Raw genomic sequence first — 26,124 nt, forward strand, 5'->3', positions numbered from 1 at the left:
AACTAAAATCATTCAAAATTGTTAAGCAATAGCAATACAATATTAATGGTCTCCTCTACCTTCTATTTTAGATTATTGTTGTTATTATTAATATCTAGTCTTACTCCAGCCATTCTCTCATGTATTACTTATATCTAGGGGCATGCATATTTCGTTTTTCACGAAAAAACGAAATTTGAAAAAACACATTGTAGTGTTAATTTTTCATGTTTTTGAAAGGTGTGAGGTGCATTTTGTGACCATATTTTGTCACGAAATAATGCGAAATGAACTGCAAAAAGCGAAATTAACTCTTAAACACGAAATTCATGGTTTATTCACCGACGCGACACCTTCAGAGGTCTGAATTATCCTGAGAGTTATGCAATTCCCGGAAAATTGATTAATTCTGCTGTTAATATTGGAGAAGCAAAAATGGACTCCTTTACACAGAAATAAACTTAATACTCTGATAACTACAAAAATGTGCTATTAGAAGTGAAATGTTAATTCTGTGGAATAAGTGTAGTTTTTAAATCAAATTTAGGATTATTTTCACAATTTTAAAACCAATATGTCTTTTTATATACCACTTTTCATCCATTTTTTTCACCGCTATAACACCGATATTTTATTTTATTTACCGCTTTTGAACCCGAAATTGACTCAGTTTTTGTACCGAAATTTTGCCTTTTTATTTACCAAAAATATGTGCCTCTACTTATATCTTTACAAAATTTTTCATTACCCAAGAATATTTCACTATGCAAGAGAAAATTTAGGAGCAAGGACAACAAAAGGTGCATTGTATTAAAAGTTATTATGTTTAGTGTATTGACATGGCCACTATAGGCATAAAATTTCCCTTGTAGTATATTCTTCTCATTGTCTCTAGACCACTTTTAATTTTGCTTTATGCAGAGACTCACTAGGCAGTTGAAATTTCAGGGGCTATTAAAATGACACAATAACGTGATCAACACTCGAAAGAAAAAACTGGATACAAAAAAAAGTACATACCATTGGTGCAGGGAGCTAGATACAGCTAGCTAACCAGACTACCTTAAAACAACTGCAAAAACATTTACCGAACACTTAACACAATGTACAATATATGTACAAACACTTAAAAAATTATAACTTATGGCTATTTCAACTTTAAAATTAACATTAACCTTGTAAAAAGTCACAACTTCAACTTCCTTAATTTTCAGATCTATCTAGACCCTTCTTTTGGCAAGAAGTGTTGCTTCTTAGCAAGATGATGTTTCAGGTAAAAAATGGTTAGAATACTCTAATGATCAGTGGTTCTGTACTCCGGATGAAGATAATTTAGAGTTGAAATTCATTTTTTGTTCATTGTGTAGGGCAGGTAGGGATACAAAAACCCTTGAACCAATCAGGTTTGTCCAATTGCCATGGTGACAGGAAATTATTATGGTACACGAGTGTTACCAAACTTCCATGAAAGATACATTTTCGAAACTGGCAAAGCAGGGTCTAGGCACAGTGAAGTCTAGCAAACTGTGCCAGTAACAAATTTGAATGACTCTCCTCTTTCACTCCTAGATAGATCTGAAGCAAGGTAAGTGTTATGACTTTAGTCAACACTGATATCATAATGTTGACAACATATATAGTATATCAACTCTTGAGAAAATAATAATAATACACTTCTGTAGGCACTGTATATATTCACAAAAAAATAATAATAATACACTTCTGTAGGCACTGTATATATTCAGAATCAAATTGAACCCATGAAATAAACCACTTCACGTACTTGAAACTTTGCTTTGTCCTTCAGAATGGTCACTTTCTTTCAATGTCCCCTTTTTCTTTTCTTCAGGAGCTTCTGAAGACAACCCAGGCAGTTTATCATAACATTTCGACAGTTTTGCTCCACTGAAATCAAAGCCAGGATTCTGAAAGTAAAACAAGAGAATACTAAAGATGGCATCATCTTAAGTAAAAACTAAGTGTAGAGCTTGGTGATTTTTTTATCATTTTTTTCTATGTTATATTGGAATCATAATGATGTGTGTTTATGAATGGTAAAATGGCTAATATCAAAACATGTACATGTACCTTTAACAAGGAGTCAAAATTTCAAAACCAACTGATTCTTCACCAGGCATGGGAAAGGGATAACTATTACATGTGGGTTAAAATAGATAAGTGGTTAAAATAGTTAAAACATTGCTCTAGAGGGAGCTGCACCTAGGTTCATGTTGTCATGCAAACTCGCTGGCCAGGAACGAGGATTCAGCTGGTGCAATTGGGAGTTTTTAATGTTTCAACTATTTTTTAACCACCTACCTATTTTAAACCATATGGAATGCCTCCACTCCAGTAGAGGCAGCCTTTTGTGTGCGGGAATAAGCAAAAAAAAAAACCTCTCTAGCAACACTTTGTGATTTCTTTTCTTGTGGGGTTATATCAAAGGCAGAATTCTTGTTCCTCCACTTCCTGTAAGTGTAAACAACACATCGCAACAGCTGTTGGGAGCATTGATGAGGACGTGTGTGTTAGAAATTAACAAGATTATCATATTGATATCTGTCATGTGATAAAGGCCTCACACAAAGAGCATCTGTAAGTTAGTTATGCAACCTTTAAAATAAAAATATGTAGCATCTTGACATTTCAATATTATTTGGTTTCTATGAAAGAACTTCTCTTATGGTATAGCATACTTTTTCATGTTGAAAAAAAAAATACTTACCTCCAGCTGAAATCTCTCCAAGTCCAACTTTTTCCTTGTTTCATGCAAAGTCAGTGGATCTGCTAAGTATTCTCCTTCCAGCAGTGACTCCCATAATTCATCTTTAATGGATTTGTCTGCTTTTGAAAGCACAATTCTTAACAGCTTCCCATCTTCAATAGTCCATATTATATCATCAGCAAAAACTGTGCTGAATAATTTACCCTGAAATGAGTATTTAAAACTGTAATCACAGCCTATTGCATCATATTTACTAGGGATGGGCCGATATGAAAGTTTGATCGATACTGATAAAGTACTGATATAAAATTTACCGATACTGATATTCTACTGATCTGATATAGAATCCAAAATGATACATTAAGAACCTGAATGGTTCCTTGACCTCCTTAATAAATGTGTTTCCAGGTGAATGCAAAGAAAAGATTATGTATATTTAGACATTTACTTTTTTAAAAAGTAGGGCATGGAAATTATCTATAAAAATTATTATATTATTGTATTATAGTAACAAGCTCCATATTCTTAAACTGGCAGTATTTGAATATTTCCACAAAAGGCTGACTGCTATTTAAAGAATTTTTTTTATATATATACGAGGTTTGGCTAGAAAAAAACTGGACTGATGCTATGAAATCTTTTATTCGGCATTTTGTACAACAGGAACTTTATCTCCTTCAAAGTACTCCCCTGCACGATCTGTACACCGCTCCATACGAATTTTCCATTGCTGGAAGCAGTGTTGCCAGTCATTTTCGGAGATCATGTTCATTACATCCGTCGCTTTTCTTTGCACAGCTTCTACTGTCTCAAATCTGGTTCCTTTTAGGGCGGACTTCACTCTGGGGAATAAAAAGAAGTCACAGGGAGCAAGGTCCAGTGAATACGGTGGATGTTCTAACACTGGGATGCCATATTTAGCCAAAAATGTCTTCACTGACAGGGCCGTATGGACAGGAGCATTGTCTTGGTGCAGAATCCATGACTTCCGTTGCCACAAATCAGGTCGTCGTCTTCTTACTCGCTCACGAAGGGTTTTCAGCACATTAATGTAATGATGTTGGTTTACAGTTTGACCCTCGGGTACCCAATGAACGTACACAATGCCTCGAATGTCGAAAAAGACAATCATCATGGCTTTGAATTTGGACTTGCTCATGCGAGCTTTCTTGTGACGTGGCGAACTCGGGGTCTTCCAATACATTGATTGGCGCTTTGTGGCAGGGTTGTACGTGAAAAACCACGATTTATCACAGGTTATCACTCTCTCTAAGAATGTAGGGTCTGTTTCAATGTTCTTCAAAGTGTCCGTACAAATGTTAACTCGAGCTTCCTTCTGTTCCAATGTCAGGTTCCTTGGCACGAGTTTTGAACACACTTTACTCATGTTCAAATTCTCGTGTAAAATTTGTCGAACACTTTCTTTGTCTATTCCTGTGATTTCAGCAACTGCTCCAATGGTCAATCGACGATCTTTTCGAATCACATCACTCACTTTTTGAATGTTTGTTTCAGTTTTCGACGTGCATGGTCGTCCTGAACATGGGTTGTCTTGGATCATTTCCTGTCCTTCTTTAAACCATTTAAACCACTCAAACACTTGTGTGCGTGATAAACACTCATCCCCGTACACAGATTTTAACATGTCGTACGCTTCTGTTGTGGATTTCCCCAGTTTGTAAAGGAACTTCATATTGACACGCTGTTCCATTTTAATACTCAGCATTTTTCCGACGGAGCACAGACGCACGTTCCGCTTTGTCCAAGTGCCACAGCGAAACTGAGAGGCCTGCACCCAGGGCAATTAGTCATTCTGTAGGCAGGGTATGGTAGTATAGAATCATGCATTGCTCAACCTTCGCACATTCGTTGTTTGCCAATAGCAACATCAATCCGGTTTTTTTCTAGCCAAACCTCGTATAATGCTTATTGCTACCTGGCAGAAGATATATTCTGGGGTTCTATTGAGCCTCACAATAGGATATTCTACAATAAAAAGAGAATAAGTAGACTGTACTGAATTTCACATGATCTTCTAATGGTGTCAGATAATACAAATAAACACAAACCTATATTCAAAGTCACCAATCTGTTGAAATTATAGACTTTGTTACCTTAACACAAACTAAAAATTCTGAATTTACTATCTAGTGCTGAGAACATGAGAAAACTTTGTTACAACCTACCTTAAAGATTGTGTTTCCATGGACACTGCAGTCTATATAACTGGGCTTACAGTTAACCCTGACATGCTTAGCTCTTGTCTGCTCCGGTACATTTACTTCCACATGGACCTCTGCCACAGTCTGCCACCAACATCCCCAGTGGGTTTTGCATGGAATGATACCACTCATTTCATCAAAGTGGCTAAGATCTTCCAGTGGCATTTTTGTTTATGCTGAAATTATAGAGGGTAATATTAAATTAGCCAGGACAAATTCCACAGATTTCAAACAAGCTATAAGGTACATATCCCCTTTCCCTGCAAGTAGCATTGCCTTACCAGTTGCTCATTCTCACACATCCCATTTACTATAGGTCTTGTCTACTCTTATGGTGGCCGATCCTCATGCTGGCAAGGAAAGTGGGGAAGCGACCAATCCAGCATGATGAGAAACGCAGCAGCCCGTAGAATGAGGTGCACGTAGTACTTCCTCCCACCACATCATAACTCTCGGCGCCACCACTGTTGTCTGGTTGGTCTGCGGCGTAATCCTTGCTCCCCACTTCCCTTGCCAGCATGAGGACCAGCCACCGTAAGAGTAGACAAGACCTATAGTGGTACAGAAACTTTCTTTTCACAAAAATAAAAGTAAAAGATGTTGCCATTATATGCAGCGTCCCATACAAATCTATAAAAATATAAATTTTCAAACAAGAATTACAGATTATAATTTTTTTAAACAATGTATTTGAATGTATTCATCCCTTGAAAAGCAACCCCCCCCCCAAAAAAAAAAACACTGCTTCAGTTTGAAGTTATCTATACTGGTCTCACTTGTAATTATTATCAGTCCTTTATAGGGTTGAGCTGATACTGCTGAATTGAAATGCACTGCTTGACAATTGTAACAATTAAAAGTTGTTCAAAATATTCATTAATATTAGTAGGTTAGTGATCCACTCCAATTATACACAGTGCGGCAATTTGAAATCGAGACTGATTTTTTTTTCTCGGTAGGTGGCTCCACTGTGCAAGCTTTCTGTGGTGCGAACAAGTAACGGGTATTTCACGAACAATCGACACAGAGCACGTTGACCTTAAGGGACATTGCCGCTTGTGGCGTTGTTGAATGTGGGCACATGTCGTGAAAGTGTGTCGTGATTTCAACATGGAACAAAGAGCAAACATCAAGTTTTGTTACACTCTTGGGTAAAACTGCTGCGGAAACGAGCATCCAGGTGTAGCAAGGACGGTGAGAACACCAAAATTGGTTGAGAAAGTGAGGATAATCATTACTGAAGACTGAAATTTCAGACAGACTGTTACTGCTGCATTTTATCTTAAGGTACTGAAACGTTTGGTGCAAGGAATAACACTGTGAGGCCCGAGTATTGGGATGATGGCAGCTGGCTTTTGCTTCATGACAGTGCCCCACGTCACAAGACTGTGATTGTGAAGAACTTTTTGGCCCTAAATCGACTCTGTGTTGCCACACCCTGCCTACTCACCGGATCTGGCTCCGTGTGATCATTTTTTATTTCCTAAGCCAAAATCTGCACTGAAAGGTTCCTACTTTTATGATGTACCAAAAATCAAGAAGGCTACGACATGGATTTTAAACAGCATTACACAAAACGAATTCCAGCAATCCTTCTATACACTGGTATGCATTGCGCTACGACATGTGGATGCAGGAGGGTCCTACTTTGAATGATCCAAGGTAAGTAACTTTCTATGAAGACTTGTTTATTTTTTACAGCACCAGTCTCGATTTCAAATTGCCGCACTGTGTATGCATCAATTCATCAGTTTTGCTTCAATATGTTCAAGAATTATCAAGAATATCAAAATACTTGTTATACAATCACAAAACACATTATTTTTCACACAATATAATTGTAAAATAAGTGGAAATTTCTAATTTTGCATAACTTTCTGGATTATTAGATTCCACTAAAGTGGCATGTGGCATTTTTGCAGACCCTGTGAAACCCCAAAATGCCCCAAAAATATCAGTAAATAAAATCCAACTGACAGCACTGGTATTGTCTGATACCAATAGCCCTAATCCATTATAAATACTGCAAATCACTGTGTCAAATTACATTACATGTGTGAAACAGATAATCTTAAACTAATGGCAATACATGTGTTACATTAAGAAGAAACAAGCCCAGTACACAGACTGCTAAGGTTCTACATATTTCACAGGTTTTTAAATTTATTTCTTCATATTTTATGTGAGTTTTACATGTCAGGTAAGGTTGGAATGTTTCACTTAACTAACTCGAATAGTGGCTAACTTTAATCTTAAATGCAATACATGTATCAATTTAAAATTTCTGGTTTCTGCAAGTCATGTTAAGCTGCCAATCTTATTTCGCTCTTGTAAGTCAAAATCATGATGGTGATGTAGTGACATATTTATGATTTTATTTCGGCTAAGCTAAGGATTGTTTTAGCTGGTCTGATAAGTGTTTTTGCCCTCTGTACACTCCACAACACTTTGGGAATGCTGATCTTAAACAATAAGAGCAGAATGTTAGAATATAGGAATTTCTAGCTTATTGGGTAGAAAGGTTCAGTGAGCTAGCTACTAACTAGAGCAGTGGTCTTCAACCCGCAGGCCGCATGCGGCCCTCAGGCTTTATTTTAGCAGCTTGCTAAAGCCTTTAAAAAGATAATGAAAACAATGCATAAAGTAATGTAACTAAATCAATCCAACAGTATTTCAGATCTTCTCAATGTTCAACATTTTCCGATCGACTCCCCCGCCCCCTTCAAAAAAATCCTTGGTAGTAGTAAGGAAACAAAACAACACAAGCATTTAAATTACTCACACTTGCTTGGCTGTTAGTTTATTACTCACTGGCTGTTGATGCAAGTTGTGATGTGTGATACTGCCCAATTAGCTATCTTCTTGAGAGGGATTGATAAAAACTTCAACATTTGTGAGGAATTGGCGGTACTTTTTCCAAAGATACAACAAAAGGCAGTGATATTTTGAAGGCTGTGTTGTCATTTGTGGATCGACACAACTTGAGTTTAAAAAATATGTCTGGTGTTAATACTGATGCAGCTCATGCCACGATTGGCATGAATGAAGGTTTTGTGGTATTGTTGCGGCATGATGCAAGTGTGATTGGTAACGAACAGCTTGTATTGTATCACTGCATTCTGCACCAGGAAAATTTGTGTGCTAAAGGTGTGAGAGAAATTGTCCCAATTGTGAACTTCATAAGATCACGAGGACTGAACCGCTGACAGTTTCTTGGTTATATCAAAGCAGAGTACGATGAAGTGTTGTACTTTACAGAAGTTCATTGGCTTAGTGCTAGTAAGGTGCTCAAAAGTGTTTCGATTTGACAAATAAGACAGTGAATTCACGGCAGGTAAAGGTAGGCAAATAGAACAGTTAAAAAATCCAGAGTGGATAGCTGATTTTGCTTATCTCACAGACATTACAATGCACCTGAACGAACTGAATATCAAACTACAAGGAAAGAACAATTAGATAACTCATCTCAGTGATCATGTGAAAGTTTTTGAATGTAAATTATGTTTGTGGGAGAATCAACTTAAAAATGGGAACTTCACACACTTCCCAGCATTGTCACAAGTGGTGGTTCAAAAAAGTGAGAAGTATCTTGAAGCTGTCTAAGCATTAAGATCTGAATTTGCCACAAAATTTCAAGACCTAAGGTCACATAACATGCTTAGATGTTGAAGATGCTCCAGGTAACATGCGAATGTTATCAAATTGCATTGTAATACTGAATTAAGGAAGAAATTTAACAATGTGGACGTGTTGAAGTTTTACTCCAAATATGTGAGAGCATCAGAATTCCCTTTACTGGAAAATCATGCCCTGTCCACTGGATCTCTATTCGGTACCACATATGTCTGCGAACAGCTAGCTCGTTTTCCAAAATGAAAAATGTGAAATCGAAGTTGAAGAATCGACTGACCGACACACACCTTGAAAACTGTCTGCGAGTAGCATCATCCAACTTTAAGGCAAATATTAACATGCTAGTGAAGGAAAAACAATCACAGTCCTCTCATTGAAGGCGCAAATGAAATTCTTTTGAATTAAAGTGTTTATTTTATAAAGAAGATAACAGTTTTATTTCATTATGCTTATTTGTTGTGTTGAAGTGCCTAACCTCAAATCAGAACTTGTTATTCTTTGCAATAGTTAATTACCCATGCTCGTGTGATGTCTTATTAGTGAAAGAGTATAGTGTAAATGAAGGTATATTTTAAAACAGAAACCGTTTAATTATTTGTAAAGCTACCACTGCCTCTGTGAACGTGCCTGTAAGGTGCAGCCAGTCAGTCCCTTATAGAATGTGAAAATTGTCCGCAATGGGAAAAAAGTTGAAGACCACTGAACTATAGGATGGATTAGTGCATGAAGTTTAACACTTAAAGTATATAAATCTATTTCAGTGACTGTATCACTTCAACAAAACATTATGTTATTTTTATGTACACAATTGGAAAATTTGGAGATAAATTTTACACAAACATTAGAGTTCACTTTCACATTCTTTTTATCTGTATTTGTGAGGATGATAGACATCAATAATAATATGTTTCGGTGGAATTTCAACCTTCTAATACCCTACAAATTGGGAATCTTGAATCTGTAATAAAAAAAATAAAAAAAACACATTGTTTAGTAATGCCAGTGTAGTAAACAATGTGTTTTTCATTTTATTTTTGTTTTAAACAGGGTTGAAAACAATTTAATCAGTGATATTTTTAAACTTCTTTTTGCTGAAAAATCAAAATTTTTAACGTAATTAGTGTACATTACCCAACATATTAAGTATTAAAAAATATACCAACACAGCAGGTAGTCTCAGTTTCAATATTTTGTTGAAATGTGGATGGTCTGTAACATTTATATAACTACATCTTGATGGGAAACTGGTAAAACTTGTTGGAGTACCTTATATTTTCACCATTCCAAATTATTGTTTTAAAAAGTAGGTTTTACAACACAGATATTGAATTTTAGATTATGTTTGCACCAATCCAATTCCAGTTTAATAAAAGGTAAAGTTATCTACTTCGCATTGCACTATACCATGAAGGCACATAGAGGGTGAATTGATTGATTGATTGAATTGCTTTATTTTACTTCGCTTCTTGTGCCACTTTTGGCTAATTTGTGAAGATGAGGATGAGTGATGATATGATGAAATTGATGAATGGACACTCACAAACATCCATGCCCAGGCCAGGATTCAAACCCGGAACCCCTGGCATCGTAGCGCACATAGGGGTGAAGAGATAGGGATCTACACATTCTTAATATTGGCTAAGAGGAGGTAATGTGATCAGCCCTGCGCTCTGGCTGATTTTATCCCCCAGCTGGTCCCCGGGTTTGAATCCCAGCTTGGGCATGGATGTATGTGAGAGTACCCATTCATCAATTTCATATCATCACTCATCCCCATCTTCGCAATTAGCCAAAAGTGGCACAAAAGCAAAATAAAATAAAGCAAATCAATCAATCAATTACTTAACCCCCACAGTTACCCCAGGTACTCATTGATGAGAGGCTGGGTAAGCCCCAGAGCCGCCTATGCACGGAGATCGCTTGAAAAATTCCAACCTAAAAATCACCCATGCCAGGGATCAAAGCTGGGTCTCCTGCCTGGAATCCAATTAAATAGGAACTAGAATTTAATACTGTGACTCAAGTCAACCAACAAACTAAAATCTCTTAATTTTATTTTTCTATATTCCATACACTTCATAAGAAATAATTTCCTTTTAATGCCAAGATAGGCCTACATTAGTGACCAAACCATCAAATCAAAAGTTATGGGTACGCACATTAAGCATTGTACTGAAGAAATGTTACAGAACCTGAAGAATATAGCTGTAGCTTTGGGAAAATTTTAAATTGCAAAGTGACACTTGCAATATTGGATATGCTACTGAAATTTGGAAAAAAATTCAACAGAAATTGGTGGAAGAAGGTTTGTGAAGAGATTTGATTGATTTGTTGTTTTAAGTCCACTTTATGCACAGGAGGGCTAAACGGGACTAGACCTACAGTTTAAAGTGGGATCCGAACCACTGTGCCTTGTGCCTCCACCAAGTATCGAACTCTGGACCCCTTGATTACAAGGCAATGAGGTTACTACTACGCCATCGGGGAGGTCCGTTTGGGAAGAATTCAGTAAATGTATGGCTCCCGCTTTAACTCCAACTCGCTTCCTGATAAACATTATGAATGAATCCTGTGTACTTCAGGAATCTTTTAACAGATGACAAAGTTAATTAGAGCATGACAAGCACAAATGAGAAATATCCATCTTCTATACAAACTCTTCTAAAGTACAGTGTACAATCTAAATCCTTTTCTTGATATGATTTCTGAAAATGCTTGCGAAGTTTCACAGCTTGTGTGGTGAAAATAACAAAGTGGGCTTTATAAGACAGCAGGAGTGGCTCTGACGGTCATGCTAGTCATACTCGGCATGATCTATTTTACAGCAAAATAAAACGTATTTGTGCTTATTAACATGAAAATATAAAATCCATACCATGACATCCTTTTTTGCCTTATTTTTCCTTCAAATTCTTAGTTTTTTCCAGGCGCAAGGCACAGTCATGCTCCTCGTTCGAAGCAGTACTTTTGCAATGAGAACGTCATCTGCTGCAGAAGCTCCGTCGCTTCGAGTTACGTGGGAAGTCATGCCAATCTCCTTAGGCAGTACTTTTCTATGATTGGTCAAGACTTTGACAGCATCTACGCTGACACATGCGTCACCACAGTGGTTTGAAAAGGGCATGCACGCAAGCGATTTGGGTCAGCTGCGGTTTCTCTCCCGAGGTCCAAGTAGTGGTTTGTTATGGCTTTCGAACGGGAGTTTGCACGTTGTGTATTTTATCTGTTAATATAATTTATGTGTCTGTCTCAACACGATTACGAAATTGGTGAGCATGACCATATTGATTTCTTTCCAGCTGCCACTGCATGACATTGGCATTGGATTTGGCAATCCAACTGTTCACAACAGCAGCATCTTCATTTTGTGTAGACTTTTCTCATGATTCACTCAAAATTGCATAACCGTTTGGGAGACAGAAAAGGTGGAAAATTTGTGTTCATACACAAAACAATAAATAAACTTTAACTTCCTGTCAAAGGAAATGACTGAAGACAGTAATAAATACCATCCGGTGTTCATCAGCTGGCTTTAGTTAGCTCCATCATATTGCTGTTCAGAAGTTCATCATTGTTAGACTGTTAGTCAATACATTAGTTAATATTTTGGAAATGAGCTCAATGTCAGAATATAATCAGCATATTTAAACTTTTAAGGGAGTCATCATCATCCTTCGCTGCTTCCTGCCTCTGGCTGGGAGCACCCAAACACAAAATGAAACGTTCAGGAGCAGCACTGACATTCCTGCAACGGTACCATGATGACGGTGATGATTTCCTCGACAGGATCGTCACGGGCGATGAGACGTGGATTTCGCACTTCACCCCGGAAACCAAGCAGCAGTCAATGCATTAGCGGCATAGTGGAACTCCGGTCAAGAAGAAATTCAAACAGACGCTGTCGGTACAGAAAGTGATGTGCACCGTGTTTTTGGACAGGAAGGGCATTTTGCTCATTGACTTCCTCCCCAGAGGTGAAACGGTGAACGCTGACCATTACTGTGAAACACTAAGGAAATGGTGACGTGCCATTCGAAACAAGAGGCGTGGCATGCTTACTGCATGTGTTGTGCTCCTCCATGAAAATGCTCGTCCACATACGGCTTGGCGCACAGCAGCTGTTTTGACGGAATTTGGCTGGGAGTTGTTTGATCATCCACCTTACAGTCCTGATCTGGCTCCCAGCGATTTTCACGTTTTCTTGCACCTCAAGAAATTCCTGTCCTCCGGTGAGCATTTTGGCAACGATGAAGAGCTGAAGACGTCTGTCACACGCTGGTTCCATTCACAGGCGGCAGAGTTCTACGACAGTGGGATCCAAAAGTTGATACCACGATACGACAAGTGTCTCAATTCTGGTGGTTGCTATGTTGAAAAATAGCTGAACCTTTGCTGTACCTGTTGCCAATAAATGGTTTCCTGAAACTGTGTTGTTGTTTTTTTTTAAAAAATAGGGAAACTTACTTTCTGGATGCACCTCGTATATTCAGCACTTATTTCAAAATTCCTTATATAAAGAATAAGGGAAAAAATAAAATACAGATACTTGTACTGTACTAATTAATTTGCAGTTTGAAACTTGTAAACTTCAAACTGTGAAATTCTAAATATTGTCCACTGAGAATGTAGATGTTCTATGTAAAATTTTCTATTTTTTCAGGAGAGCCCTTTAAACTTTGACATGATATATTTATTGAAGCTTTGTCGCCATTGCGCTGAAAGTTTGTATCATTGCAAAGACTGATATATTGAAGCCTCTCTAAAAAGAAGTAGTTGTTTGATTATATATTTATGCTGTAATTGAAATTTCAGATAGAACAATTCCAAGCAACAATAGCTTTTGATTTGAGAGTGCCAGTGTGGAAATTCATTCTGAAAATGAGATGGAGATTTCATTATAAATTTGTCATTCAGTAGCAAAGTAAAATAAATAATTCACATTTTGGAAAATCAATCAACTACTTTCAATCCACTATTATCCAAAAGTTTTGTCTGTTAACAATAAAATTAAGAACCGAAGACCACTACTATTGCTAAGCAGCTCCCACAAGTGGCAGAGGTTAGAATGCAAGTGGTTTATCTCATACAGTGATGTCGCTTGCAGTTGGTTGAGGACATTGTGAGGTTTCATAGGTTGTTGGAGTTTATATTCTCGTGGCAGATTCCAAATTCTGTACATGGATCAAAAAGACACTAAATATATCAATATTGGTTGTATATAGGCATCAGATGGTAACAGAGATGAATTGCTTGCATTCTAAATAGACCACAGCCAAAATATCTTGATTTGTTTATAATTTGGCGATAGTTTAAATTTATTTAAATATCATATAAATTACATAGTACATAAGTTTTAAATTTTGTATAAACAACTGTGTTGAAAATGTGATAAATATAATGAAAAAATTGATTTTTGGTAAAAAAAAAATCAAATGATCAACACCCCTGGTTTTAAAGATGTAATAACTATATACTAACTATTCTGCATCTTGATGTTTTCCATGTCCTTTAGACAAGGGTGTATCAAAGAAAATAAATAAATAAATTGTCTGAGAATATCCAGAAAATCCGAGTTTTTACATATGTCACAGTCACCTGCCTTGCAAGTGTCTCCATCCTTCCAATGATCCCTGTTTATCATCACAAATTCACTGTTTCAGAACAGGTAGGGGATATCAACATTGAATTTGGAACACTGCCAACTACTATCGGATTAAAAATCATAGATACTTGAATTTGGACTCCAATCAAAAATTAACCAGTAGAATTACATAGAAACGAGTTACATCCAAATTTAGCTTATTCAATTCTGCGTTAATCTATGCTAACAAAAAAAAAATTGAGTGAATCTCGTATTTTTTATCTTTGTGAGAATAAAAAAAAGGGCCGTTTTTGGGAATTTTTCAAACAATCGCTCTCTTTGAAATTCTATAAATCAAAAACGGCTTGTCCGATCGTTATTAAATTTTAGTAGGGCGTAGACAGAAAGGTTTAAAACACAATCATTAATTTTCAAGTTTTAAATTTGTCAAAAAACAGTTCTTTTCAATTTTGAGAAACAACTTGTTCTTAGTATTGGCTAGTCCTACAAATACAATATTAGTCTTGTTTTGAAGCTCTTTGCATCCGTTTTTAAAATGGATTATCATTGTTAACTCACATTTCGAAACCGATTTTATACAGATTTTTATTCAGCAGAGTAAAGCTGTATGCGGAATGAGGCAACACCGCAAGCATTGACTCATAGTGCCCGTCGGCAGTCCCCTCTGTTCAACGGACAACGCTGTGTGCCATGTTGCCACGTTCCGCGTACAGCTTAATTCCGTTGAATAAAAATATGTATCAAATTGGTTCACTACACAATACAGCACATATCAGTCATAAAAGTACAATCCACTCACTACTGTATTCACACGCTGCCTCTAAATAAATTCCACGCACCAGGGAACCCTTAAAGACCACTCAATGCGATCTAGACTATAGATCTGGTCCTTGTGATTTCGGTACTTTTTAGATGCACTCATAAACCATTCCCGGTCAGCCAACAATTTTCTAATCCCTACTCTAGTCAAACTCTAGTTGTCTGAAGGTCAACGACCTTTTTTTCAACTTGTATGCAAGCGTTCAATGATGTTCTTGCCCATGCCAGATGCCACACTTTCCCCTTACCTACGATAATTTGGCTTCAAAATTCTCCGTTCCTGGGAAAAATTGGTTTGCAACATTGACCCAGACTGTTGAGGTAGTTCAGAGGGGATTTTTCCGCCATGTGCAACCCTGTTATCTCTCCTGTAACAGTTTGGATCCACAATTCCCTGTTCCTGGGGAAATTACATGCTGGGAAAAATTGGTTGGAAACATTGATCGGGTGATCTTTAAGATAGCTCTGTCACGCTCGCCCATCACCCCATGGAGTTGCCTGCCAACCCGCAATGTTTTCAACTCCTAAGAAATCAGATTCATCATCTTATTGAGATGAACAATTTTAAGCACATTTTTGATAGATATCTTTTCTGTATTTTGGTCACTGAGCCTGGGCTTCGCAGATAGCCTAGAGTATACGCCCCTGGTGTACATATACACTGTATTTACTTGAGTACCCTATACACCCTTAAAGAAAAAGTGAGAAAAAGAACAACTGAAACTGTGGTAGATCATGAAATTGCACAACTTACAAGGGTATAGAGCTCCTGATCAGATATAAATAACATTTATCTTGCATAGGCAAGCAACCCATTAGGATGAGAAATGAGAAATATAATTTAAAGTAAGTTCAGATTTAATTATGCCACAATTAACGACATTTTAATAAAATGTATTCAATTCTCCTTTGTAAAAATTTATTGTTGATCATCACAGTTGAAATTATGATGTGCGACTATGGCTTCCTCCACATAAGGAAGTGACTGATGACCAAAGTGCTACCACATACAAAATTATAAGCTTTGTTCAACTATGCTGCATCAATCAATGCAAATGTTTTATCTAAAAATTTCTGATACTTTTTCTTTTTTGTTTCTTGGATATATATTACTTCTATTTCTATTAAAAGTCCATTTCTAGCATGATTTGGGGAAAATAGTCTGAACACCTACTATGACTTGTGCTACATCATTATTTTTAGTATTATAAGATCTGCTAAGCCTTTTCTTTACGAGTTTTCCAATTTTTTTTTACAATCGTAGAACCTCACAAGTATTTAAAGCGATAATTTAAATTTCCTGAAAAAAAAAAACACTTTTTGACTGGGTTCTTACAAAGGTAAAACCTGCGTGGGGAAAACTGGGCTGGCCGACTTAGACCAACCCAGGTCTTTAGTTTTTGGCATGTATCAAGTTTATGGCAGTATGCATTTATTTTCATGTGGGTGACAAGTACTACCTTACCATCACACCATGGAGTTGGAAAAATACTGGAAGGTGTTCCGATATGAACTGCTGCTGCTATAGTGGAACCACAAGCAAAACAACCTGGGCAGACCCGCGACTCCTGTGCATCGTACTCCCACGAGGTGGGGAGAGGGAGAGTGGACCATGCTTCCTTATGGCCCAAGCTCCGTGGAAGAAGGGAAAGCTGCACGGGGACTTTTCGTCCAAGCGTTTTTCCCTTGTGGAAAATATGTCACTTGACGTTGGTAGAGCCAGCATATTTTTGGAACAGCTACGAGATCTTTAACTTTGCTAGTCAGTGAGCCTAAAATTCCACTCGTGAATGTGACGGTGTAGCAAGTTGCGCAGAAAGAATACTCAGAAATCATTTGTGCGTGTAAAGTCAAGGTGCTACGATTGGGTGTTTAAGTTTCGCGTTCTTGATGGGCAATTGTTGTTTTCTACAATCTTTTGTTGAAGAACGGGTAGAAGTGCTATTTTGAATTATGTTTCACATGAAGAATATGCCTCCTACACACTCCAAAATATATCGTAGGACACTTAAGGGACAAATGCGTGAACTTGTCGAGAAAGTATTAAAATTTATGCAGGAGGAAGCCGACCAAAAGGATCTGAAGTTGCATCTGAAGAAAGTGATGGACCGTGTATGTGCTGCGGCAGGTGTCTCTGCACGTATACGAGGGCCACTATTTATATTTTGAGCCTTGGCAACACTGATTGAAGTTAGGCGCGATTTGACGTTTGCACGGAATCGTCTGGCATTATTGACCATAACGTATTTCAAATGTTTTGTCAATAGCTTCATTTGTGTTGTTTATGTTGATTTGGAGATTGCGCGACAACAATAAAATGGAATTAACGTGAACATTTTCGTGCGATGATTTTTTACGATTTTCGACGTGGATTATCAACACAAGAGTGCATCGATAAACTTACTTCCACATTTGGCGATGAAGCCCCATCCTTTGCCACTGTGAAACGCTGGTATAATGAATTTAATTGTGGCCGCCATTCGCTCACCGACGAGATTCGCGAAGGTCGTCCAAAATCAGTTGTTGTTCAAGAAAACATTGATGCTGTGCAAAACCTAATAATGCAAGATCGTCATGTGACATACTGTGAGATTGAGGCAACCATAGGCATTAGTTGCACCAGCATATATAAAATATTACATGATCATTTAGCTGTGAGAAAGGTATGTTCTCGTTGGATCCCACACAATTTGACAAAAACTCAAAAAGACGCTCGCGTCAATTGGTGCAAACAAATGCTCAATAAATACAATCGTGGTGCTTCAAAAGATGTATATAAGATTGTAACAGGTGACGAATCATGGATATATGCATATGAGCCGGAACGTAAACAGCAGTCGACTGTATGGGTGTTTCAAGATGAACCCAATCCAACAAAAGTTGTTCGCGCTCGAAGCACATCGAAACAAATGGTCGCCTGTTTTTTCGGGAAAACTGGTCATGTGGCAACTGTGCCTTTAGAGGAACGTAGAACGGTCAACTCTGAATGGTACACAACAATTTGTTTGCCAGAGGTCTTCGGTCAAATACGGAAAACAAACAAACGCTGTCGGATCATTCTTCATCAAGACAATGCCAGCTGTCACACATCTCGTCTAACAACTGACTTTATGAACAGTCAAAAAATCACCGTACAGTCCTGATTTGGCACCCAATGACTTCTTCTTGTTCCCGAATGTCAAGAATAAATTGCGTGAACAACGATTTTCATCGGCAGAAGACACGGTTGATGCGTTCAAAAACCATATTATGGAGGTGTCTCAAGAAGATTGGAAAAACTGCTTTGACAAATGGTTTGAACGAATACAAAAGTGTATTGACCATAAAGGAGAATACTTCGAAAAAATATAAAGCAGTTTTCAATGCCAAATTCCTGTTTCTTCATTGTTAGGCTCAAAATATAAATAGTGACCCTCGTAAATACAATAAAATCAAATAAAAAGCAAAGTTCACAGGTTAATGCGGGAACATCCTCGTCATGTAGCACGCCATGTAGAAATAAAAACCGACTGTGGCGTTGTACAAATATTGACGATTTTGATGTGTGCGTTGTTCGAAGGACAATAAACAAATTTTATATCACAGACAAACAAATGCCTACAGTAAAGTCTGTGCTCACTAAATTAAAGACTTCAATAGGGTTTAAAGGGCAGGTGTCTAGTTTGTAAAAGATTTTTAGAAAACTCTAGTTCAGGTGGAAGAAAGTGCAGAGTAATATGTTCCTACTTATTGAAAAAAAATGATATTTGAAATGCGAGAATAAGTTATATGCGTGCAATTTGTAGATATCGAAGGGAAGGGCATCCTATTATTTATTCCGACGAAACATACATCCACAGCTCTCACACAACTTCCAAAGCATGGTGTGACAACACTGTTCAGGGCCTAAAATCTCCAGTATCGAAAGGGCAATGCCTGATTATTGTTCATGCGGCACCCACAATGGATTTATCCCTAACGCTTTTTTGATATTCAAAAAGAGTAAAAAAAGTGGTGATTATCATACAGAAATTAATTCCAACACTTACACGCGATGGATACGGGAAATGTTAATACCAAATTTACCCCCAAATTCAGTATTAGTAATTGAGAATGCATTATATCACAATGTCCAGAAAGAAAGAAGCCCATCCTCTAATAGTAGAAAAAGTGAAATGCAAGACTGGTTATAGAAAAACAGGATACCTTTTATTAATGATATGTTTAAACCTGAACTGTACAGTCTCATAAAACTACACAAACTAAAAACAAAGTCTTACGTTATAGATGACATAATGAGTGAGCATGGTCACACTGTCCTTCGTTTGCCTGCATATCATCCAGACTTGAACCCAATTGAGAAAATTTGGGGGATACGTAAACAAAAGGTTGCCAATCGCAATGTCACCTTCAAATTGAACAACGTCTGGGAACTGTGCAAGGAAGAGTTTGCCGATATCGGCGAGAACAAATGGCAGTCCTGTTGCGTCAATGTCAAAGAGGTTGAGGAAGAATACATTCGTTTGGAAGGTTTGCTGGAACCGGAAATTGAATGTCTCACTTTCAGTGTTGGGGGGACAGCTGTAGCAGTGCAGATGAAACTGTTTCAAGGATTCGTGCGACATGACAGATTGCAATTCCGAACTTCATGGCATTGGGCAGTTGGAATAAAAACAACTTTGTTTCATGATGACATTTGCAGCATTACAATACACAAGGTAAGTTTATTAAATTAAATTGTTTTGCATGTGCTTTTCTAGATAGATGTCTGCTTTGTGTCACTGTCAGCCGACGTTTCTTCGTTTACTTGCAATACTGCACAATGCACGCTAACATCACGTGTTTCTACTCCCCCACAGCTGTAGAAAGCTTTGTGTGACTCGCTTCGAGTTTGTGAATAAGAAAACCTCATAGCTGTTCCAAAAATATGTCGGCTCTATGAAGGGGTATTACAGTCCTAAGGGAGAATTCACACCTAAGAAACACGCAACATGCGACACGAGTGTTTCACACCGAAGAGACGAGATGCACGCAGCAAGCGACACTGGTTTCTTTGCTCAGTTTGCATGATGGTACCGATATAATTGCATTAATCAGTTTATTAGTCACCCGAAAATAACGTAACAAGAGACATTGGTACATGTAAATTGCATTGTAAAATTTGTGCAAGTTATTGAAACTTGGTAAGAGGCATGTTGTGCACGAGACAACTGAAAAATAATATGCACTTACCTCAAACTGTATACGCTAGACTTTTCAGCCTGAATAAAGCGAATACCTAAACACTAGAGAAATGGTTCTCAACCTTCATGAAACCATGTCATGGTACTTTTTTTTAAGTCAATGCCCTTAGCCGAAGAATTTTCCTCGTAAATCTATACAGTATTGAAGATTTTATGCACGAATCAACATGTACCTATGGAATTAAATATTGATAAATAAATTCTAGCATAATCATAAGAGTAATAATAGTTTGATTACGTGTGTAGGATTGTTAACAAATATAAAAATATGGAAGACAAAGTGGTAACGTCGTCTCCTTGTAACTAAGTGATACCAGGTTCGATAACCGGGGAGGCACCGGGCAGATCCAGTTCTGATTAGTCTATTTGTGCATAAAATGAACTTAAAAAACGAAAACTCGCAACTCAAATATGATATTGGTATTATGGTAGTTGTCAACCAGTTTCAGCAGAACATTTCGCTGCTCGGTATAGTTGATACGAGGGCACGGTATCGGGTCGCGGCCCGGCGGTTGAAAAACAATGCACTAGAGTACTTTACCATGTTTACTAATATATTTTGGACTAAAGTGCCTCCATAAACTGACTTTTTCAAATAAAAGCAGTCAGGTAAATGGCCAAAACATGACCTCTTTTCACGATATTGAAGGGAAATTACAGCCGATAGATAACTGAATCAAAAAACTTGATAAAGTGAAATGAACATTGTGTTTAAATCTTAAAACATTGTTAAAATATTGTACACATTAATACTTTATTATATCAACAAATTAGAGGATCAAACATAATGCCAGTTGGGCTCTCTTCTAGAGTCTAAACACAGCTCGTTGGAATGAAGTATTCGCAGCGCATGCGCGAACAACAAACTGAAGCAACACGATGCATGATATTGAGAAAACGGCACAGTCCGAGAAGCACGTAAGTGACATGTGCATCTTGCCGTGTCTCTTCGGTTCGAAAGGTTGCATTGATTACTGAGTGTTGGCTTCCAAGTGACACGTGTCTCGTAAATCTCACAACGTCTGTGACATAAATATGAAGGGGTGTTCCATTCCTAGATCGGAGTGAATTTACAATATAGATATATTCTCCAATTTTGTTAATATTTCGCATACTCACTAATTTAGGCCTCACAACCACGAATCTAAAATTAAAATTTGCGGGTCACTTCTAGAAATCCGAAAATAAGGGGGTCCATGATCTCAACCAACAATGTAGAATTGCTCATTATTTATCGCAATGAAATATACATATTCCTGATATACTACAACCACAAATTTTAACTATGTTTGCCTAACCCAGTGTTCCGCAACCGGTGTGCAGCAAGCCTTTTAGCAAGCCTTTTAGCGGCCTGCACCAATCATACAATAGAGCTATTCAAGCGAGTTCTTTGTTTGTAACACTGCATCTTTTGTGTACGGCTGGCTGTTTTGTGCCTGTTTGTCGGCGTTTCTTAAAACTTTATTGCTCTTTTCCTTCGCCGAAGGACCCACACATTGTCAGACAACAATTACAGTATTTCAGTTCAGTTCTATCACAGCTCTGCAGTAGTGCGAATATTGGATTGCTACACCAGCCTTACTATTTTCTTTTTTCGATATGGATAAGTTCCTTGTACGGAGTGGTCCGCCATCGAGCCCGAAAAAAAGAAACAGAAAGTAGTTCACCGGCAATATAGTGATAACTATTTATCTTACAGGTTTTTTTGGTGTGGTGACAAAGCATGCCCAATCCCTGAGTGTGTTGAGTGTGTGGTGAAGAACTCAATAATGCTGCTATGGTTCCCAGTAAATTAAAACAACATTTGTCAACAAAACATTCCTCTCTGTTAAGTAAATATGTGAATTATTTTCGTCGGTTGTTGGAACAAAATAAAAAAACAAGTGACGCTCATGACTACGTCGGTACGCGTTTCGCAAAAAGTACAGGAAGCTAGCTATAAGTAAAGGCCAAAAAAACACACACAATAGAAGAAACGTTGTTAATGCCCGCGTGTAAAGAAATGGTAAAAATAGTCCTAGGTTCAGAAGCTGCTACTGAAATTTCAAAAATTCCTCTCTCTGCTGACACAATCAGCCGCAGAGTTAGTGACATCGAAGACATTATGAAGAAAATAAATAGTAGTCGAAAGTTCTCACTTGTGATTGACGAGTCCACCGATATTGGCGGCCACGCACAACTTCTTTCCTACATATGGTATGTTGATGGGGCTGTAATTGCAAGTAATTTCTTTTTTTCTTTTTTTTGCAAAGAACTACCCGAGCGAGCAACTGGTGAAGAAATATTTCGTACGACTAATGAATATATGGTCCGTAATGAATTAACATGGGAGGACTGCATTAGTGTTTGTACAGACGGAGCCGATTCTATGACAGGCCGAGTGAAAGGATTCGTGGGTAAAGTATGCGAAGTAAATCCTAACTTACGAACCGACCATTGTCTCATTCACCGTGAAGCCATTGCTGCTAAATCTTTGCCATCTCCTCTGAAAACTGTGATGGACGAAGTAGTAAAAGTTGTGAACTTCAAGTCGCGGCCCCTAGATATGCGGCTTTTTAACGTTTTGTGTCAAGAAATGAGATCAGAGCACACTATACTTCTGCTACATATAGAAGTACCATGGTTATCTCGAGGTAAAGTGTTAACACAAATGTTTGAACTTAAAGAGGAGTACTTTCATTTTTGACTATTGAGGGGCATGAGTATGCGGATTTATTTGCAGATGATGAATGGGTATCTAAGTTGGCATATCTTTCCGATATTTTTGTACACTTGAATGAACTAAACAGGTAGAAACGAAAATATTCTGACTAGTATGGATAAGATTCAAGGATTTATTAATAAGTTGAACTTGGGGATACAGACAATTGAAAATGGATGGATCGTGTGAGATGTTCCAAACTGTATGGCCCCTTGCTGACGATAACAAGGTGTTGATGGACTTAATTAAAGAACATTTAGTACTCTTGCAGCAGACTTTCAAAAAATATTTTGGAGAGAGCGTTGAAGATTTTGACTGGGTTCGTGATCCATTCAGTATGGAATCGAAATATCTTCCGAAAAATTTACGCTTACAAGAGGAACTGGCAGATTTGAAAGCAGACAGAACATTGAAATTGAATTTTTTTAAGTGCCTTCGGATACATTTTGGTTGTCACTAAGCAGTAACTACCCGGCTATCTCCGAGATGGCAGTTAATGTGTTATTACCATTTTCAACTACTTATTTGTGTGAACTGGGCTTCTTGACGTTGACTGCAATTAAAACATCAAAGACAGAGAGACTCAAATCCATCGATGAAGAAATGAGGCTTGCTTTGTCAACGATTCCGCTACGAATCAGCCGTCTGTGTGCAGTTAAGCAGGCTCAAGTATCACATTGAGAAATGAGTAGAGTTATTTACTTTAAAATTCGTATTAGAAATGTATATTTTCTACAGTGAATGAAAGTTAATAAATTTTTAATAAATGCATAAGTCTATTCATGTTTTATAATAATAATAATAATAACAACAACAATGATAATAATAATAATTGATTATATAACAATGTAATATTTCTTAATTATATTAAGATTCATATGATTTTGAGGGGACAGACATTTTGGTGTGCCGTGTTGAGTCTAGGCCCGTCTGGGGTGTGCGGTGAGTAAAAAAAGGTTGCGGAACACTGGCCTAACCCAACTGCAACTAACCTAACCTTACTGTGAATGGTGTGTGGGCTATTCACCAATGGTGCGTGACCTATGTGTGCATGGTTCTACAACCCCAAATTTTAACTATATTTGCCTAACATAACCTTCCTGTGAATGGTGCGTGGGGCTATTCACCAATGGTGCATGAGCTATGCATGCATGGTTCTACGACCCAAAATTTTAACCATATCTGCCTAACCTAACCTTTCCGTGAATGGTGCGTGGGGCTATTCGACAATGGTGCGTGACCTATACGTCCATGGTTCTACACTTTTGTAGAGGTAAGTTTTCAAACTTACCTCTAATTAAAAATCTGCATTCCACATGCTCCTATCAATACACGCATGGTTTCTATACAATTTCAAAGTGTGCCCGCGTGGACACATGTAACTACCCTCCTTTGACAGAACACCAAATTATTTTCCTGTAGTTTACGGTTATTACAAGCATAAGAAAAACAGTTTTTTCCTTTGTGACGTTTCAGGAGAACACACGCTCCTTTCATCAGACATTTATTTTCATTTTGACTAAAGATACAGTTATAACAATGGTTAGTAATTTTTAAACAAAAAGAATCTGTTATATAATGGATGTTGTCAATGTTACATTGTTGTAATATAGCAACTTAACTGTGAAAAAAACAGTCTATTTTATTTTTATTTTAGATTTTTTAAAATTATGAATCCCAAATATCATCAGGTAATTCAAATTCATCATTGTTTTCACAAAGTCTCTTGATGTTTTCTGTTACATTAAATTTTAAAGATGGTGGCTTACTCCATTTGTGAAAAAGAAAACTCCACACTGGATCTATGTTACCATTTTCATTATTTAATTTATTCCAGTGTTCTTCTGCAATGAATGAGGCTTCCCAGACATTCAACTCTGTGTTTCCCGTTAATCTTTTTAAAACCCTTCTCTTTTTAATCAAATGCTTCTCTTCGATGATATGAGTTGACAAACCTGTTCTTGGGTTTAGATTTATAATGTCCAAATCGTGTTCGTGCCATCTTATTGCCATTTTCCTTGCCGTTTGTCCCACATAATCTTTCGAACATGAACAACTTATATTATATATTCCTGTGGTTTCCACATCTGGTAGCGAGTTCCTCATTTTGAATTCATTAAATGTACATTCCAAACTTCTTGGTGATTTAAAAACAATTTTGAAATTAAAACTTCTAAAAATTTTTGCAATTTTATGTGAGAATCCCTTGTGGAATGGAATGCACACAAATTTCTTTTCAACAGATTTTTCATCTTTGTCTGTATTTCTCTTTTCCTTTAGTTTTCTTGCGACTTGTTTTTTGATTTGGTTTATTCTGTTAGTGTGAAAGCCATTTTCTTTTGCTATATTAAAGAGCCTTTCTTCTTCATGTTTGATATCCTCATTATTAGAACATAGTCTTTGTGCTCTCAGGAAAAAATTTAAAAATATGTTATCCATTGTTATACGCGAATGTTCTGATTTGGCATGGATGTATTTTTCCCCCGCTAATTTTTTTCTATGGACTGATGTTTGAATTGTTGAGTCAGTTGTCTTAATTTGCAGATCAAGGAAAGAAATTACATTGTTATTCATGGGTTCGCAAGTGAATTTTATGCGACGATGTGATTCATTTAACGATTTAAATACGTCCATGATGGTGTTCTCATTTTTAGCAATAATTAGCACATCATCTACATATCTGATGTAGAGTTTGATATCCGCACCTATCGCATTAACAATTGGAGATTCTATGTAATGAAGGAAAATGCTGGAGATGATTCCGGATACTGGGTTTCCCATTGATAGACCATTACTTTGCTGATAGATTTTGTCATCAAATATAAAGTAATTGTAATTTGCACATACAGTAAACCATCGAACCATTTCCCATGATTCTACTGGGTTAACCTTCATCTCAATAAGCCATCTGTGTAATGCATCTGTGGCACCTTCTATTGGGACACTAGGATATAAATTTTCAACATCAAAACTTGCAATACGATACTCACTATTCCAAACAATATTTTTTAGTTTCTGTTTCACTTCATATGCATTTTTAACACTGAATGGTGTTTGTTGTTTAATTATAGCAAGTCTTTCAACTAAATATTTGGATAGTTTGTATGCAGGATGTGTGAAAGTTGCAATGATGGGTCGTATTGGAGTTCCCGGTTTGTGAGTTTTTGGTAGTCCAAAGGCAATCGGCAGGGTTGAATTTTTGACAATGAGTTTTTTCTTCA

General features: G+C 37.3%; 1 protein-coding gene across 3 annotated transcripts in view; it reads right to left on the bottom strand.

Annotated features, from left to right (window-relative positions):
- Positions 1–679: 679 nt before the first annotated feature.
- LOC145990666 (nudC domain-containing protein 2-like) overlaps positions 680–26,124 on the bottom strand; it is a 33,280-nt gene continuing 7,835 nt past the window's right edge. For 2 of the 3 annotated variants that reach the window (XM_083126266.1, XM_083126267.1), the window contains exons 2-4: positions 4,891–5,102; positions 2,705–2,908; positions 680–1,904 (exon numbers count right to left, since the gene is read on the bottom strand). In XM_083126266.1, coding sequence (XP_082982392.1) covers positions 1,755–1,904; positions 2,705–2,908; positions 4,891–5,091 — 555 coding nt within the window. In that variant the 5' untranslated portion in view covers positions 5,092–5,102 and the 3' untranslated portion in view covers positions 680–1,754. The remainder of the gene's footprint in view (positions 1,905–2,704; positions 2,909–4,890; positions 5,103–26,124) is intronic. The other variant, XM_083126268.1, reaches the window with a different exon arrangement.

Source organism: Lepisma saccharinum, chromosome 1, assembly GCF_977018435.1.
Source record: "Lepisma saccharinum chromosome 1, izLepSacc3.1, whole genome shotgun sequence".
Lineage (NCBI taxonomy): Eukaryota > Metazoa > Arthropoda > Insecta > Zygentoma > Lepismatidae > Lepisma > Lepisma saccharinum.